The sequence below is a fragment of the Quercus suber genome, unplaced genomic scaffold (assembly GCF_002906115.3).
Source record: "Quercus suber isolate HL8 unplaced genomic scaffold, Cork oak 2.0 scaffold_425, whole genome shotgun sequence".
Taxonomy (NCBI): domain Eukaryota; kingdom Viridiplantae; phylum Streptophyta; class Magnoliopsida; order Fagales; family Fagaceae; genus Quercus; species Quercus suber.
Window position 1 is genome coordinate 56,678 of NW_027069876.1, and position 17,862 is coordinate 74,539.

A 17,862-nucleotide genomic window follows, 5' to 3' on the forward strand; every position below is an offset into this window, starting at 1 on the left:
AACATAATGGAGAGTTGCTCATATGTGATTGGATCACTCCTAGTGCGAATGGCTAAGTAGAAGTGAGCAAAATCTTTTGGCAAGCCTCGAAGAACAATACAAAGCATCTCTTCATTATCAACCACAACACCTACAATAAGAAGCTTGTCTCTTGCAATCTTGATCTTCTGCAAGAACACATTCACAGTATCACTTCCTTTCTTGAGGCTTTGTAGCTCAAGCTTCAAATTCAGAATGTTAGCTCTTGAAATAGAGATGAATCCTTGTTCCAAAGTATTCCAAACCTCTCAAGAGCTTGTAAAACCAACCACAAGAGAGAACACTTGTGGAGCCAGTGTGGAATTGATCAAAGAAAATAAGGCCTTATCTTTGATTTTCCAAGCTAAATAGTCAAGATTCACATTCACAGTGGAAGAACCTTGAGTATCAAAAAGAAATTGACATGGTTGTGGCACAGTGCCATCAAAATGATCAAACAGTGAATAAGCTTCAAGAATGGTGACAAGTTGATGCCTCCAGGGTATATAATTTGTGTAGTCTAACTTGATTTATATCAAGTTTGACATATTAGAGAGTAGTAGTGGAGATAGCAATGGTGGAGTGTGAGTTGTGGAAGGTGAGCTAGTCCTAGATGTGGAAGCAGTAGTGGAAGCTGTGGAAAGTGGCTTTAATACCATAAAAGAAAGGTGAAGAGCTTGAAAGAAAGAAATGAAAGTTGAGAGAAAAACTGAAATGGAGAATTCTAGAAACTGTATTCAAGATGTTCAAATGAAAAATTACATGGAACTCTATTTATAGAGCTGCTATAATTGAACACGTGATATTTAACTATAACAAACTATCCTAATATGACAGAATAAATATCTGGTTTGTTATAGAAAATATCTAGAAGAAACTAGAAGAAACAAAGATCACGATGAGATCACGATGACTTCAACTACAGAACACTGAAGCAGAGCTACGGAAGAAGTTCAAGCCTAAAGCATTAAATCAAAACGTCGTCGTGTCAGTAAATGAGAAACGGTGTCGTCTTGAGTCATAAAGGGCACGATCTTCACTTAACCAAACGATGCCGTTTATTTATGAAGGAAACGACACCGTTTGGTAAGGCACCGTTATCTAGCCGTTGCAATGGAGTTTGGTAAATCTGGCAATTGATAGTCTTCCTCTTTCAAAAACTCAGTGAGGCAACTTCAAATAACGTTTCCATTTGAAATCATTGCTACAAAAGTTGAGATTGAGTCCTTTTGACTTTCCGCGAAGCTAGGCTTTTAATCAATCTCTTAGCAAGTCTATAACAGCAACGAAAAAAATCACATGTGACGTGACAACACTTGTGGTACGGTGCTTTGTGTAGAATGTTGATCGAAAACACTTTGAACGGAGTCAATCTTTTCATTAATGTGGATGTAGACGTTAGTCCAAAGATACAGTTGGAAGGAAAGAAAGGATGTGGATGAAGAGACATTCTGGTAGATCACTGATCCTGTCGTCATTTTCCGAAGAAAGTTTCTGGCGTTTTGATTTTGATTTTGCCATCTAGAGAGTACGTGGTTTTGTTAGAATACAAAACAACTTGTAACTCTAACCACATTTCCGGATTCCCAAACCGAACGTGACGTTAAAGTTTCTATCATTAAAACAACCTATTGCTCTACATTATACCCCATGCAATCACCATGTATCTCATTAGATGCACTACACATTGTCTAATAATCACTGTGTCTTGTTGAAATAAGAAATTTTCAACAACAAAAAAAAAAAAAATTAGATGCACTACACATTGTCTAATAATCACTGTGTCTTGTTGAAATAAGAAATTTTCAACAACAAAAAAAAAAAAATGGTTACTTAAAAAATGTCCAAGCAAAATTTATCAAAGAATATAAATTTTGGGTGCTTGGAGATAGGTGGATCCCAAATCATCCTACAAATAAGGTATTACATCCTAACCATGATTTAGTGGGCGAGATGGCTGTTTCAGATTTAATTAACCAGGAGATACATGAGTGGAGGATTGAATTGATTTATTCAATTTTCCATCGGGATGATGCTGAAGCAATATGTAGAGTTCAGCTTAGCAGAAGACAAGTGGCTGATTCTATCATCTGGAGCTATAATAAAAATGGGAATTTTTCTGTTAAGTCAGCCTACAAGGTAGCAAGGAGGATACAAGGGGAGGATGGGCAGAATCATCAGATAGTAGTGCAGAAACGAAGATACGGCATACTTTGTGGAATCTCAAAATTCCTAATAAAATTAAAGTCTTCGGTTGGAGGGCTTGTACTGACATATTGCCCACAAGAGCTAATTTGGTGCGGAGAAGAGTATGAACTGATGATAAATGTCCAATCTGCCTAAGGGAGTCCAAGAATACAATCCATGCAATCTGAGAGTGTGTTGCCGTGCAAGATATTTGGGCTGGAAGTTGTCAAAAATTGCAGAAAAGATGTTCAGGTGTAGCTGACGTGATGCAGCTCATGGAGTACCTCGGTGACGGGTTGACAAGAGAGGAGTTGGAGCTGTTTTGGGTTCAGGCTTGGCTTGCATGGAACCAGCGGAACCGTGTGGTGTTTGGTGGTAATTTAATAGACCCGAGGAACTTGAATAACAGAGCAGAGGAGTATTTGACAGATTACAGACAAGCCTAGGTGCAGTTGACTGTGACACGGACGGAGCAACAGTGCAGCAAAACTTGGCAGCCTCCACCATCATCAGCTTACAAATTAAACTTTGATGTTTGCGGACCTGGACAGAACTGGAGTGGCAGCGATTATTCGGAATGAGCAAGGTCAGGTTATGGCGGCAATGACAGCATCTGGTTCGAAGGTGAGTTCTAGTGAGGAAGTAGAGCTGCTAACATGTAGAAGATCATTGGAATTTGCTATGGATGCTGGATTCACCAAGCTGATCATAGAGGGAGATAATGTAAATGTTATGCAAGCCATTTCATCGTTGCGGATTAATTGTTCTCTACTAGGCTATGTGGTGGATGACATTCGTCACTTGGTTCATTGTTTAGAGTGGGCTAGAATTAGCATTACTAGAAGGGGTGGGAATAAGGTTGCACATGCTCATGCTCAACATGCTAGGAATTCTTTAGATAATGATGTGTATTGGATGGAGGACTCTCCTCCTCCGGCTGTGGAGGCCTTGATTCAGGATATTTTGTTATTATGATTATATAGATGAATGATTCCTTTTCAAAAAAAGAAAGAAGAAAAAGGAGAGAGCAAGTGAACAGGATGAGCATGCAATATCAGTAATAGGTTTGTATATGGGATTTTATCGGTCCATTTCTTCTCTAAATCTCTCTCTCTCCCTCTTCCTCAATACTAACTTTTTGTTTGATAAAACAAATAGGGTTAAGTTTCATGAGGAGTTCCTAACTCCTTTTGTCCAATGTTTTCTTAATTGGAGTCCTTGACTCTACCAAATGAAATATATCGATAAAGTTCTTGACTCCACCTTGTGAAATACATCAATGGAGTCATTGACTCCACCTTATGAATTGATTCAATGGAGTCCTTGATTCAACCAATTGAAATTTTAGAGTCTTTGACTCTACAAAATTTTAATGTTAGATTCATTGATTACATAAATCATAGTCTTTGATTGTACCAAATTTTGATGTTAGAATCCTTGATTCTACAAATCAAATAAACAAATAAAGTCTATGGTGAATCCTTGATTCTACCATTATATGGAGTCCCTAACTCTACTAATTTAAAATTTGGAATCTTTAACTCTCCACCATTTAAACAAGTTAATGGAATCTTTGACTCCACCATTATATATTATTCTTAGTAATTCCACCAATTAAACACTTTTGAATTATTGATTCTACCAATTTAAAATAATACACTTCAATGGAGTCCTTGACTCCCAAAATTATTTTAAATACAGTGGGGGTTTTAATTCCTTCAAATCCCAATATGACTAATTCTTTGGGATTTCTAATTCCTTAATCAAAATTGGAGTTTCCAATTCCTAAAATAAAATGACCATAAATTGATGTGAGGAAATTTTCCAGTTCCCGATTTCTAAAACATGTTCATAAAAATAAAATTGCTTCAAAAGAGTTTTCTTTCCCTTAATTAAATTTGGGAACTTCAATCAAAATATCTTTGCCTGTTAAAATTCCTACAAAGAAGCAGATGACAAAAGGGGAAATTTGCATGAACTTTCAATTTCTCAAAAAGAAAATCCTTGGTTCAAAATCCATAAAAACATGGATCCTTGACTTATCTTTGAGATTAAAATAAATTATCCCACCCAAAAAAAAATTAAGTGAATACTTAATTAAATACCAAGTATTTGACTTAAATGTCCATTATTTAAATTGGACAAAATTATATTTAAAGATTTTAAATCTAAAACCTCAATTTAAGAACTACAAATTGGCTTATCCCCACTAAGGGTCCCTAGGCAACTTAAATAAGTTATTAGGTGCAGCCACAAATAAATAAAACCACATATCCCTACAAATATAAATAAACTTATGTACAAAGGCAACGTGGTTGGAATCAAATGGTCTTTCCTTGAAACAAGGGATTGTAATTAAGAGATATGTTATCTTGAATGGGTACTACTCACATCAATAAAACTCATATCCCCAAAGGCTTATGGGTGAAATTATGTTTGATGAATTTCACTGCATAACAATTTTTGTTACACATAAGGTAACAATTTTCATCAACATGTCTTAAAAAAATCTAGTTTTAATTCTAGTATTAATAAATATATTTTAACATCTTATTATAATTTTTAGTATTAATAAATATCTAGCATTAATTTTTGTATTAATAAATATCTTATTACCATGTTTTGATTAATTTTTCTATGTTTATACAAGTCCATGTAGGGTTCGACCTCGTTTTTGCAAAACTATACTTGGTACGGTTCGTGCACTTGCGAATACTTCAAAATTTCACAACACTTAGAAAATCAAACATTAAAAATTATTGTTTTAATCTTGGGGTGCGAAATAGCTATTATGCCCTTAGATAAGGTTAAATGTGGATTGCAAAATAGGGCGTCTGCGTTATGCAATTATGTGGAGAGTAAAAAAACATATAATTATGTAAAATAAATGTTCCAACATAAACACTATTACAAACACAAGAAAAATATTAATATAAAAATAACAATAAATATAAACATTAACATTAACATAAACAAATATAATAATAAAATACTTAATAAGAAAACTAGGATGTACCGCTATGATTTTATAAATTATTTTAATGTCAAATAAAATACTAGAAAATAATTATATAAATAACTTAATAAATTATATTATAAAAATGAAAAAAAAAATAAGAACATTTGCTATTAAATTTATATATATATATATATATATTGTGGGGGGAAAAAAGCCCAAAGCTACCTAACGGGCCTAGAACCGCCTGTTAAGGACTATTGCATTTTCGAGGATTAATAGGTGGTTGGGACGACCCATCTAAAGCAGGAAGCCCATAAGCAGAAGGGGAGTGTTGTCCGAAGAGGTCACCATTTGTCCGAGGATGTCTTTCTCCTCGGCTATGATGAGCCTTGATCAAACGAACGTGTGGAGGATCCGACTAATCTTCAATTGGGAAAAGGAGTCACACCTAGACGAAAACAGCAAACATATATCGCAGAACACACAAAATCAATATCGCCAAATACATTTAGCAAGGGAGAGTGAACAGAGGGCTGGGGATTTCGGTTTTGGTCAGGGGATTTCGGGGAGATAGCAGAGGGATGAGATTAGAGATAATAGAGATCTGACGCGACTGAAGGAGGTAGAGAGGGAGATAAGCGGTTGAAGCAGAGAGTGGACCTTGGAGTTGCAATATCCAGTTAAGACTTTCAAATCTATTTTTTTTATAACACTATTTTTTTTTAACATAAAATTCGGCAGCGAGTTTGAATGGAACTCGATTTTAAGAGTCGAAATTTTGATATGGGAAAAGCCATGTCAGATTGTCCACCATGGCAAAAATTTTGCATAACTTGACATCCATGAAATCGAGTTATTTTTGGAACTCAATTTTTTAAAAATCGAGTTCTAAAATAGAGACACACACCTAAATAGTTTCAAAACAGGGACATATTGCTGGATTTTTAGCAAACTAAGGGCAAAAGCCCAATTTCCCCTAGTATTGTGACCATTTCTTTCTCTATTTTATTTGCCTAGTTGAATGTTTAGTGTTTTATTTTTATATTTTATTTCAATTACTATGAGTAGCTAAATTTATAATTAAGGTTGGGATGAAACCTTGTTAAGGATTATTATTATTATTATTTATGTGATTTAATTTTTCCCACAATACTTGTTTTTTTTTGGCTTCATATCATACGAGTAGCCAATTATGTTTTTCTCATGATTTAGGATTTATCTTAATTAATTGAATGCTTGGTTTATTATTTCTTGATTTTAAAATTGGATATCTCTTATAATTTGTTTGTCAATGAATACAATTGATGATTTGATTTTATACCAAGAAAGCAAAGAAGAGCATTGTAAGGACTAGATTTGAATCACTAGCCCAAAAGATGGATGGACTTAGGCCCAAAAAGCCTAAAACAATGAATTTGTAGAGAGTGGGGTGGAAAAACTGAGCCTTAATGAATCAGACAGTTACTAAAGTGGATTCAGATCATTAGAGGATGAAAATAGACAAGTTGGTACTAAAGAAAATCGTCTTCGACTCAGTCCGAGGAGGTCAGTTCTTATATATTTCCCTCAAGTTAGGTTACAAATGCAGTTTGTGATTGCTACAATCTTTTTCTCTTCATTTCTCCCTCTCCTCTCCTCAAGGGTTTCTTACATTATATATCTTCATTTTAATGATCTTGACCCTCCATTTTTTGATCATTCAGGCCACTCCATGTGTGCTTGTCCCATTGGACACCCATTTTGGCCCTTTGTGAGTTGGGATAGCCAAGGCAGCACTGTTCAAGAGTTTTTTCCACATAAATGTGATCAGAAGGTTAGTTGCAGAGTATTCAATGTGGCGATAGCAGCTTTTCCTTAGATATTTCATAGCTCTCATTCTTCCAGTACGTTCATAATGCACGTCCCTATCAGTGGAACTTCCTGGAAGGTCACTTAGAGCAATAGGATATATATTTGATCCGTGCTTCGTTTATCCGAGGAGTTGCTACTCCTCGAACCACCTCCCCCAACCTTTCCATTCTCAACATACTCATGAGACTCTAAGCTTAATACTCTCACTACTGTTTATTTGTCCTCGGACCAACTAACGTCATTGGCCAAGGCCTAAGGCCTAATATATAATTTTGGGCCCTTATCCCTATAAGCATGCTTTAGATTTTTAAATATAAGTTTTAATGATAATATTTTCCATGATAGCAAGATTTATTTTTAGATTATCATATAATGGTTGAGAAAAATTAATGATCATAAATATATGTTGATATGAATTAATAATGCAGATTCCAAAACTTTAATTCATTTTTTTAGATTGTTTAATCGCTTTACAGCTTTTATTTTATATCTTTGCTTATATCAATTTCTTATTTAGTTTATTTAATTTCAAAACAACCAATTTTTATTGAACTAGATTAAGATTAATTTGGCTAAGGTTTAATTAATTTTCCTACATTCATACAAGTCCTTGTGGGTTTGACCTCGTTCTTGTCAAACTATACTTTGGTATGATTTGAGCATTTTCGAGTACTTTAAAATTTCACAAAGTTCATTCGGACCATTTGGACTAATTAGGTTTTCAATTGATTCTTTTTGTAAGTTGCCTTTTGTTGAGGACCAAAATTTCACAAGAAAACCCATTCCATGAAAAGTAAGGAAAGACCATGGGCTTTAATAAAAGAATACCTAATTCATGAAGCTAAGAAGGACCATGAAGGCCTAAAATCCCAAAAAGAAGAAAAAAAATGAAAGAAATAATAATAACTGTGGGGGGAAAAAGCCCAAAGCTACCTAACGGGCCCGGAACCGCCTGTTAAGGACTATTGCATTTCCGAGGATTAATAGGTGGTTGAGGCGGCCCATCTAAAGCAGAAAGCCCAGAAGTAGAAGGGGAGTGTTGTCCGAAGAGCTCACCATTTATCCGAGGATGTCTTGCTCCTCGGCTATGATGAGCCTTGATCAAACGAACGTGTGGAGGGTCCGACTAATCTTCCCAACGGTCCCAACGGCCATGACAGATCCTGGGTGGATCCAGAAATGATCAGAACTAAAAAATATCTGAAGGAAAAGCTGGTACCACCGCATTTAATGCGCTGCAACAGCTTTTCTGGCCGCATTTATGTGGAGAAGACCCCTGAACAGTGCAACCTCAGCTACCGCCACTCACAAAGAACTAAAGTAGACACACGACGTGACATGCACTCGAGTGGATGCGTGGATGAAGAACAAGTGGACGATGGAGATGATAGGAAGGGATGCTATATAAAGAAAAAGGGTCCATGATAATAGGGGATCGGAAAAAAGAGAGAGAAAAGCTTCACTGTAGCTCTGAATATTGTAATCACAGTTCATTCAATAAGACGCCTCTTCGGACATTCATTCACAGAGTTATCTAAGCTTCAGTTCATGTTATCATCACCGCATGTAACCTAGCCAACTGTTCTGTGCTTCATATCCAGCCCAGCTCTTTCAATCCATTCTCTACAAATTCATTGTTCTGGGTTCGTTGGGCCTTTAACCCATATCCTTTGGGCTTGGGCAATAAAAACAGACCCTACAATAACAATAAAGAAAAAAGAAAAGGATCTCGGTTAGGTCAAAGGACATGCAGCAAGGATCCTGGTTAGAGGACATGCGGCAAGGATCTCAATCAGGCCGGTCAGACCAGAGGATATGCAACAAGGATCTCGGTCAGGCTAGAGGATATGAAACAAGAAGAATCAACATCAAGGCCCTATGTATGTTCAGACCCACACAAAGACCATTAAAAATCTAGCAAAAATCAGGTATTATCTTTGTAACTCATGGTCCAAGCCTGTGGGATCCTGAGTGGATAGTAAAGGAGGAATGTTTTGGTCAGTAGGGGAGTGATTTCTGGTGAAAGGAGGATCTCGAAGGGTTTCCCTTGGCTCATATATTTGCTTGGAATGCATGAACTAATGGAAAACTTAGTTCCCCAATGTGCATGACACCTCCCCACAATTTCCTCTCAATTGTCATTTTCAACAAAGTTGTCACAGTACATTGAGCAGCCCACCCACTGTTTTGACTTTCCAAGAAGGAATCTTTCATTTATAGCTAATGCCAAATGCCCCTTTAAGTTATAATTGTCTAAATAAGCTAAACCTTTGCCTAATGCACATTTTTAGGTTCCAGAGGACATGGTTTTACCCAGCAGACCTGGGGCGTCCTCGCTCAGGGTACTAGACCATGTCTGCTATAAAAAGAACATTAAGGCATAGCAGAAAAGAGGATTGGGAGGGGAGAAAAATGGGAATTCAGGGGAAGAGTTCAGAGGTTCAAAACATATATTCTTAGAGCTTTAAAAGCTCAGCAAGGAAGAGAAAGAAAGAAACAAAATAAGAGAGCCAAGGTGGAAGAATTTGTCCCATATCCTTGAGATCATTCAAAATATCACTTAGCCTCTAAAGAAACATATGCCAAAATATGCACACATCAGATATCTCTCTCTCCCATAAAAATCCTCCTCACCTAACTATCTTGGAAGGCAATGACCAAGCAAAGCCACTTGGACTTGAGTTCCAAATCTCACAAGTCTTGTGCAAAAGCACTAAGTCTGTGAGAATTGGGGCCAAGATCCTCGTGGTTGAATCATTCTCATGAAATTCATTTACATATATGTATATATATTAAAATGTATATCATAATCTAAGAAACTAACAATTATTTGAAGATAATGTGTATTGTGTAGTGTGTTCTTATGTAGGACCTATAGATGTAAAGGGAAATGACATAACTCCATTGCATAATAAGTATGGAAAAGATCGTATAGTTCAGAGAATCAGCATTCTGGGTTCTTACAAGCCTAGTACCCCTGGGAACCACGACAGTACATCCGGTGTACCACGACAATACGCCCAAAGTATCAAGTGAAGGAACTCTTTTAAATATTTATACAATAAAAGATAAGCTTTAAATATTCTATTTCAATCTCTTTCTCATTGTGAATATTATGAATAATTATTTTACTTGTTTTGTAAGAGTAAAGAGCCATTTTATGATACTAAAACACTTATAATGGTATTTTATTGCTTAGGAGGAATCGCATTTTTGCCTTGAGGAGATTTATGTGACTTGCGCACAACTTTGTTCGTAATCAGCCCCCATTTAGCTGCGGTGAATCAAGCCCAATTCACCAAACAACAAGTAAAGAGCCCAGGGTCCTTGTTTCTACTTGGGCTTGTGTGTTGAGAAAAAAGCACCCTCACACCTTTTTAACTTTGGGGTTAAAATTCCCCCCCCCCCCCCCCCCCCCCCCCCCCAAATATATATATATATATATATAAAAGGAAGAGAAAGGCCTATTCATGTGCAAAAGAATTAATTCAATCTCAATAATCACAACCGATTAAAATTTTTAATTTTCACTCAATAATCACAACGGTAACAACAGAACTATTCTTGATCTTTTCTCTCAAACATCTCTAAACTCGGTTTCAATCAAAATACAAACTCAAATCACAATTTTAAAACTAATCAAATTAAAAAAAATAAATAAATAAAAAAAAAAGAAGCAATGCTAACCCATCTAAGCCTCGGTAGGGAAGAGGATATGCGGTGGTGGGAGAAAGACAAGTGAACAATCTTCATGTGTGAGAGAGAGCTCCAGCCGAAGTGCTGCTAGAAAAGAAAAGAAAAAAAGAGCTCTAGAGAAAGTGCTAGAGAAGATAGAGATAAGGGAAAGGTGTGGAGGAGAAAAAAAGAAGAAAAAAGAAAAGAAAAGAAACGTGTGGAGGAGAAAAAGAGATAAGGGAAAAATAAAATAAAGTATAAGAAATTAAAATTGAGAAATGTTACAACAATATTTTCATAATATTTTCACAATAAAACTTAAGTGGTGGGTTATTACTAACACTGATGAAAAAAAAAATTAAGTGATGTATTCAAATTAAAATTAGTAATAACTTACCATATATAATTTATTGTGAAAATATAGTAAAATGTTAATAATGTAGCATTTTTCATTAAAATTAGATGAATGAAAGAAGATTGAAAAAGAAATATTAAAGAAATAATGAAGAAATAATATTTAAATGGAATAGAGAAAATGATAGAGAGCCTGTTGAAAAGTACATTTAAAAAAGTAAGTAGGCAAAAGATAAAATAACTATTCGCTCTCCAAACAGTACAAAAATTTGGAGAGCTTGCTAGAGATGCTCTTAGGCAGGAGCTCGCCATCTGTGAAAGGGGCCTATGGCCCCACTCCTACGTCTTTAAATTTGTTTAAAATATTATATACCGATACATGAGATACTCCCAAAAAAAATGAAAATTGTTCTAAAGAACACAAAAGATAAACTGGTCACCCTTCCCATTTCTATGGCCGTTACTCTCCCAAGACACAAATCCTTCTTACATGCCTTAAGTACTACTAGTATAATTTTTTTTTTTTTAATATTATTATTGTTATTTAATGCGTGTTTCGATTTCTACTGATTATGTGTTTCATACTTTGACTATTTGCCGTTTTCTATTTGGGACATAAATTTAAATGTTGAGACTTTGAGATTTGGGTGCTTCCACGTTAATGTTTGGCTTTACCTGAACTGTTTTTTTTTTTTTTGGTGTGTGTGTGTGTGTTTTTTTACTGTTTTTAACTTTTTTGTTGCTGTTGAGAATGTGTGGTTTCACTTGGTAACATTAGAAGAAAATTAGATATATCATATAACATAATGTTGAGAGACTAAAGCTATGAAGTTATGAATTTTAGATTGTTTGTTAGTTTTTCTTTTTTAATTTTTAATTTTTTACTTGACAAAAATAATTACTATTTTTTAGTTTAAGGAATTTTGGACATATAATATTTATTTAATTTATAGATTATGAGAAAGTTAACTATAATAGTTGACTGTTCTAATTATGAATATTATAAATTAAGCTTTGCAACAAATTGAAAGATAATTTTCAAACAAACTCTGTAATTTTGTATATCAAAATATATATATATATATATTGTGTAATTTAATGAGAATTAATCTTGAATGATTCCTATTTTTAAAAATAAAATAAAAATCATTTGTGATTGATGTGTACATATAAATTCTTTTTTTTTTTTAGTAAATAATAATACTTATTAGAACACACACGAAAATAGTAATTGTGGGGGGAAAAGCCCAAAGCTACTTAATGGGCCCGGAACCCCCTGTTAAGGGCCATGGTGTTTCCGAGGACCAATAAGTGGTTGGGGCGGCCCATCTAAAGCAGGAAGCCCAGAAGCAGAAGGGGAGTGTCGTCCGAAGAGGCCACCATTTTTCCGAGGATGTCTTTCTCCTCGGCTATGATGAGCCTTGATCAAACGAACGTGTGGAAGGTCCGACTAATCTCCCCAACGATCCCAACGGTGATGATAGGTCCTGGGTGGATTCGGAAATGATCAGAACTAAAAAATATCTGAAGAAAAAGCTGGTACCACCGCATTTAATGCGATGCAACAGCTTTTCTGGCCTCATTTATGTGGAGAAGACCCCTGAACAATGCAACCTCAGCTACCGCCACTCACCAAGAACTAAAGTAGACACACGACATGACATGCACTCGAGTGGATGCGTGGATGAAGAACAAGTGGACGATGGAGATGATAGGAAGGGATGCTATATAAAGAAGAAGGGTCCCTGATAATAGGGGATCGGAAAAAAAGAAAGAGAAAGAGAGAGAAAAGCTTTACGGTAGCTCTGAATGTTGTAATCGCTATTCATTCAATAAAACACCTCTTCGGACATTCATTCATGGAGTTATCTGAGCTTTAGTTCATGTTATCATTATTGCACGTGACCTAGCCAACTGTTCTATGCTTCATAACCAGCCCAGCTCTTTCGCCCACTCTCTACAAATTCATTGTTCTGGGTTCGTTGGGCCTCCAACCCATATCCTTTGGGCTTGGGTGACAAAAACTAACCCTACAATTGGCGCCGTCTGTGGGGAGAGCTTGCGTAGGGGTGGAGACAACAGTAGGTGATGGCTGAACACGGTGAACAAGAAGCGGAGTCTAGGGTGCCTCAGCACGAGGACCCTTTCCTTAACCTAGAGCGAAGGCATGACCACGAGGGTAGCGTGCACACCGTACCCCTTGGTCAGAGCCAGTCACATGGCGGAAGCCACATGTCCCATACAGAGAAGAACCGAGATTTGCAGCGAGAGGTTGAAAAGATAAAAAGGGAATTACGCCATGCAAAGAGGAAACGGGCTCCCTCGTATGCTGATGAGGACCCTGATGATGAGCCGGACGTCACTTATCAACCCAAATCCAGGACACCGGCCAGCGAGACCTATACCTACGAGCAGGAGTCTCCCCACAAGGGGCAACGCAGAAGTCCACCACGTGGAGACGTCGGAAGCGACGCCATGAGTAAGGCTCTAAACCAGATTTCCAGGTTGCCCTTCACGTGCAGGATCGAAGAGGCCAGACTTCCTCGGCGTTTTAACCAACCAGCGTTCACCATCTACAACGGCAAAACAGACCCCGTGGAACACGTGAGTCATTTTAACCAAAGGATGGCTGTCTACTCCAGGGACGTAGCGCTAATGTGCAAAGTCTTCCCTTCCAGTCTTGGGCCAGTTGCCATGAGGTGGTTCGATGGGCTGAGCCCAAATTCCATCAGCTCATTCAAAGAGCTCACCCAAGCATTTGGTTCACGATTTGTTACATGCCGAAGAGTGGCCCGACCCCTGTCCTCTCTGCTGTCTTTGACCATGAAGGAAGGAGAATCCCTGAAGGTGTACTCGGATAGATATTGGGAAATGTTTAACGACATGGAAGGCAATTTTGACGCAATGGCCCTGGAAACGTTTAAGCTCGGCCTCCTTACCGATCATGGTTTAAGGACATCCCTGTCTGGTAAACCTATTACTAGCATTCGCCAGCTAATGGACCGCATTGAGAAGTACAAAAGAGTTGAAGAAGACCAACAACAAGGGAAAGGCAAGGAGAAGGTTATCCCTCTAGAAAGGAGGAATTTCAGGTCGGATTGATACGCCAGCAACAAGCCGAGTAGAGATTTTACTGCGCAGTCAGGAGCAGCCAATCCCCAGACCGTCAACACCGTATTCAGAGACCCAGTCCACCAAGTTTTGGCAAAGGTCAAGAACGAGCCGTTCTTCAAATGGCCGAACAAGATGGCAGGGAATCCTGGCAGACATAATCACAATCTCTACTGCCAATACCACCAGGATCATGGGCACACGACTGAGGACTGTAGGGACTTGTGGATTCACCTGGAACAACTAGTCAGCAAGGGGAAATTGCGACACCTCCTACATCACACCAGTAGCCGAGGATGTCCGATGAGCGCGGACTCCCGGAGGGATGACACTCTGAAACCCTCTCTAGGAACTATCAACGTTATCTTTGTGGCCCCAGGAAGAACAGGATCCTGGCCGTCCAAGGTCTTGTCTGTGGATCAGCTACCCGCGGGGGAATCTGGCCAAGGTCCGAAAAGATGCAAACTTGATGATCAGCTGGTTTTAGGCTTCTCGGACGCCGACAAGGTGGATACTGTCCAGCCTCATGATGATGTGTTGGTCGTCACCCTTAGAATTGGGGGGTACGATGTGAAACGGGTGATGGTTGACCAAGGAAGCGCTGCGAAAATAATGTCCCCTGATCTTTACAGGGGACTGAACCTCAAACCTAGTGACCTAATGCCATATCATTCTTCACTGATCAGTTTTGAGGGAAGAGTTGTTACCCCGAAGGGCCAAATACGACTGCCTGTGCAGACTGGCTCAGAGGTGGTGGAAGTGGATTTCATAGTCGTAGACGTTTTTTCACCCTACACGGCGATTGTAGCCAGGCCTTGGCTTCATGCGCTGGGGGCGGTTTCTTCCACCTTGCATCAAAAAATCAAGTATCCTTCCGAAGGCCGAGTTTGCGAAATCCGGGGGGATCAATCCGTAGCAAGACAATGCTTAGTGGCGGCCATTCAACACGAGCCAAGAGCTGAGTCATCGACCAGGGGTTTATAGCAACCAAAGCACCGGTCATCGCCCATTGAAGATCCGGGCCAGGGCGCGGGGTGCGAAGATTTGACGAAAGTCATCATTGGGGATAACCCCGGGAAATTCTTTCAACTCGGATCCCAATTGCCGTTACAGGAAAAAGAAGAGTTAATGTAGCTTCTTAAGGAAAACCTCGACGTATTCGCCTGGGATGCTTATGAAGCCCCGGGGGTGGATCCGGAATTTATATGCCACCATTTGAGAGTAAACCCCATGATCACCCCTAAGAAGCAGCCTCCTCGGCGTCCGTCTAAGGAACACGCTGAGGCAGTCAGAGAAGAAGTGGTAAAGCTCAAACAGGCTGGGGCTATTAAAGAGGTCTTCTACTCAGAGTGGTTGGCGAATACTGTGGTGGTGAAGAAAAAGAGCGGAAAATGGCGAGTATGTGTAGATTTCACCGACTTAAACAAGGCATGCCCTAAAGATCCATTCCCCATGCCTAAAATCGATCGGCTAGTAGATGCCACCGTCGGACACCCCCGAATGAGCTTCTTGGATGCATTCCAAGGCTATCATCAGATACCCTTAGCCCTGGAAGACTAGGAAAAGACTGCTTTTGTGACCCCCACGGGTAACTACCACTACAAGGTGATGCCATTCGGCTTAAAAAATGCGGGGTCTACTTACCAAAGGATGATGACGAAAATGTTTGAACCACAGCTAGGAAGAAATATCGAGATTTACATAGACGACATGGTGGTAAAGAGCAAAGTGGTGTCCAAGCACATAAAGGACCTGGAAAGCACCTTTGAAGTTCTCAGGAAGTACAGGCTACACTTGAACGCTGCCAAGTGCTCGTTTGGCGTGGGGTCAGGCAAGTTTCTAGGGTATATGGTGACTCACAGGGGAATTGAGGTCAACCCTGACCAGATAAGGGCCATTAATGAGTTACAACCTCCTCGGAACCCCAAGGAGGTTCAGAAGCTGACAGGGATGACGGCAGCCCTAAATTGATTTATCTCTCGATCGGCGGATAGGTGCCGGCCTTTCTTTTCCTTGATTAACAAGTGGAAAGGGTTCGAGTGGACAGAGGAGTGTGCTATGGCCTTCCAACAGTTGAAAGACTATCTAGCTCGACCACCAATCATGTCCAGCCCTGAGCCCGACGAGGTCTTGTTTGCGTATATTGCGGTAGCCACCCATGCTGTAAGCTTGGTCCTAATCCGAGCAGATGGTGGTGTGCAAAAACCCATTTATTGTGTGAGCAAGTCACTTCATGAAGCCGAGGTCCGTTATTTACCGTTGGAAAAGGCTATTTTAACAGTGGTGCATGGCACGCGAAAGCTCCCACATTATTTCCAAGCCCATACCGTCATTGTCCTCACCCAGCTTCCGCTCGGGGCTATACTCCGAAGTGCAGACTACACTGGGAGAATTGCAAAATGGGGGACGATCCTAGGTGCTTTTGACATCAAGTATATGCCACGTACCTCGGTCAAGGGCCAGGTGCTTGCTGATTTGGTAGTCGAGTTCACGGAGCCCCGACTAGAAGAAGTGAAGCTGACATCGGACATGGATGAAAAATCGGTTGGCATGATTTCTCAGTAAGAGCCCTCCCTTTGGGAGGCGTACGTGGATGGTGCTGCAAACCAGAGAGGCTCCGGAGTGGGGCTAGTGCTGATATCCCCCGAAGGAATTGTTATCGAAAAAGCATTAAGGTTGGGCTTCTCGGCGACGAATAACGAGGCGGAATACGAAGCCCTACTGATGGGGATGAGTATGGTCCAAAGGATGGGAGGAAAGGCAGTAAAAGTATTCTCGGACTCAAGGCTGGTTGTGGGTCAAGTCCAGGGAGAGTTTGAGGCAAAGGACGAAAGAATGCAGGGGTACCTGAGCCGGGCTAAGCGTCTGCAGTTAGAGTTCGAGTCTTTCAGCCTACTGCATATTCCTAGGAGTGGCAACTCGCACGCCAACTCCCTGGCCACTCTAGCCACCTCTTCGGCGCAAGATTTGTCGAGAGTTATCCTCGTTGAGGACCTACATGAGCCTATCGAAGCGGGAAAAGGAATAATCCAAGTACATCAGGTCAAGGCTGGACCCAGTTGGATGGACCCGCTAGTTAAGTTTCTGAAGGAAGATATCCTACCTGAAGAAAAGGGAGAAGCTGATAAAATTCGGAGGAAGGCAGCCAGGTTCTGGTTGTCCGAGGATCAGAAACTATATAAACGTTCCTACTCAGGGCCGTACTTGTTGTGCGTGCATCCTGAAAAGGCTGAGCTATTATTAGAAGAACTGCACGAAGGAATCTGTGGAAGCCACACTGGAGGAAGATCCTTGGCTCACCGAGCCATCACTCAGGGTTATTGGTGGCCGAACATGCAAAAGGAAGCCCTGGATTATGCCAAGAAATACGATCAGTGTCAGCGATTTGCTCCGCATATACATCAGCTAGGGGGGACTCTCAACCCACTATCCGGCCCATGACCTTTCGCCCAATTGGGCTTGGATTTTGTGGGACCATTCCCTAAGGCTGCAAGAAATAAGAAATATCTGCTAGTCGGCACTGATTACTTCACCAAATGGGTCGAAGCAGAGCCTCTTGCAAATATCCGAGACGTAGACGCGCAAACGTTTGTGTGGAAGAATATAGTTACTCGATTCGGAGTCCCATATGCTCTTATCTCGGACAATGGCCTGCAGTTTAATAGCAATGCATTTAGGAGCTATTGTAGCGAGCTGGGGATCATAAA

The 17,862-nt window shown here is 39.6% G+C and overlaps 2 protein-coding genes across 2 annotated transcripts; both read left to right on the forward strand.

The window, feature by feature from the left end:
• The first annotated feature begins 1,971 nt into the window (after positions 1–1,971).
• On the forward strand, positions 1,972–2,651 carry LOC112035419 (uncharacterized). Its single transcript, XM_024068247.1, has 2 exons — positions 1,972–2,157; positions 2,445–2,651. Exons 1-2 carry the CDS (start codon positions 1,972–1,974, stop codon positions 2,649–2,651), a joined length of 393 nt encoding a protein of 130 aa, XP_023924015.1.
• Positions 2,652–14,290: 11,639 nt separating this feature from the next.
• LOC136062541 (uncharacterized) lies at positions 14,291–15,139 on the forward strand. The gene has a single exon (XM_065761700.1). It carries the CDS (start codon positions 14,291–14,293, stop codon positions 15,137–15,139), a length of 849 nt encoding a protein of 282 aa, XP_065617772.1.
• The last annotated feature ends 2,723 nt before the right edge of the window (positions 15,140–17,862 follow it).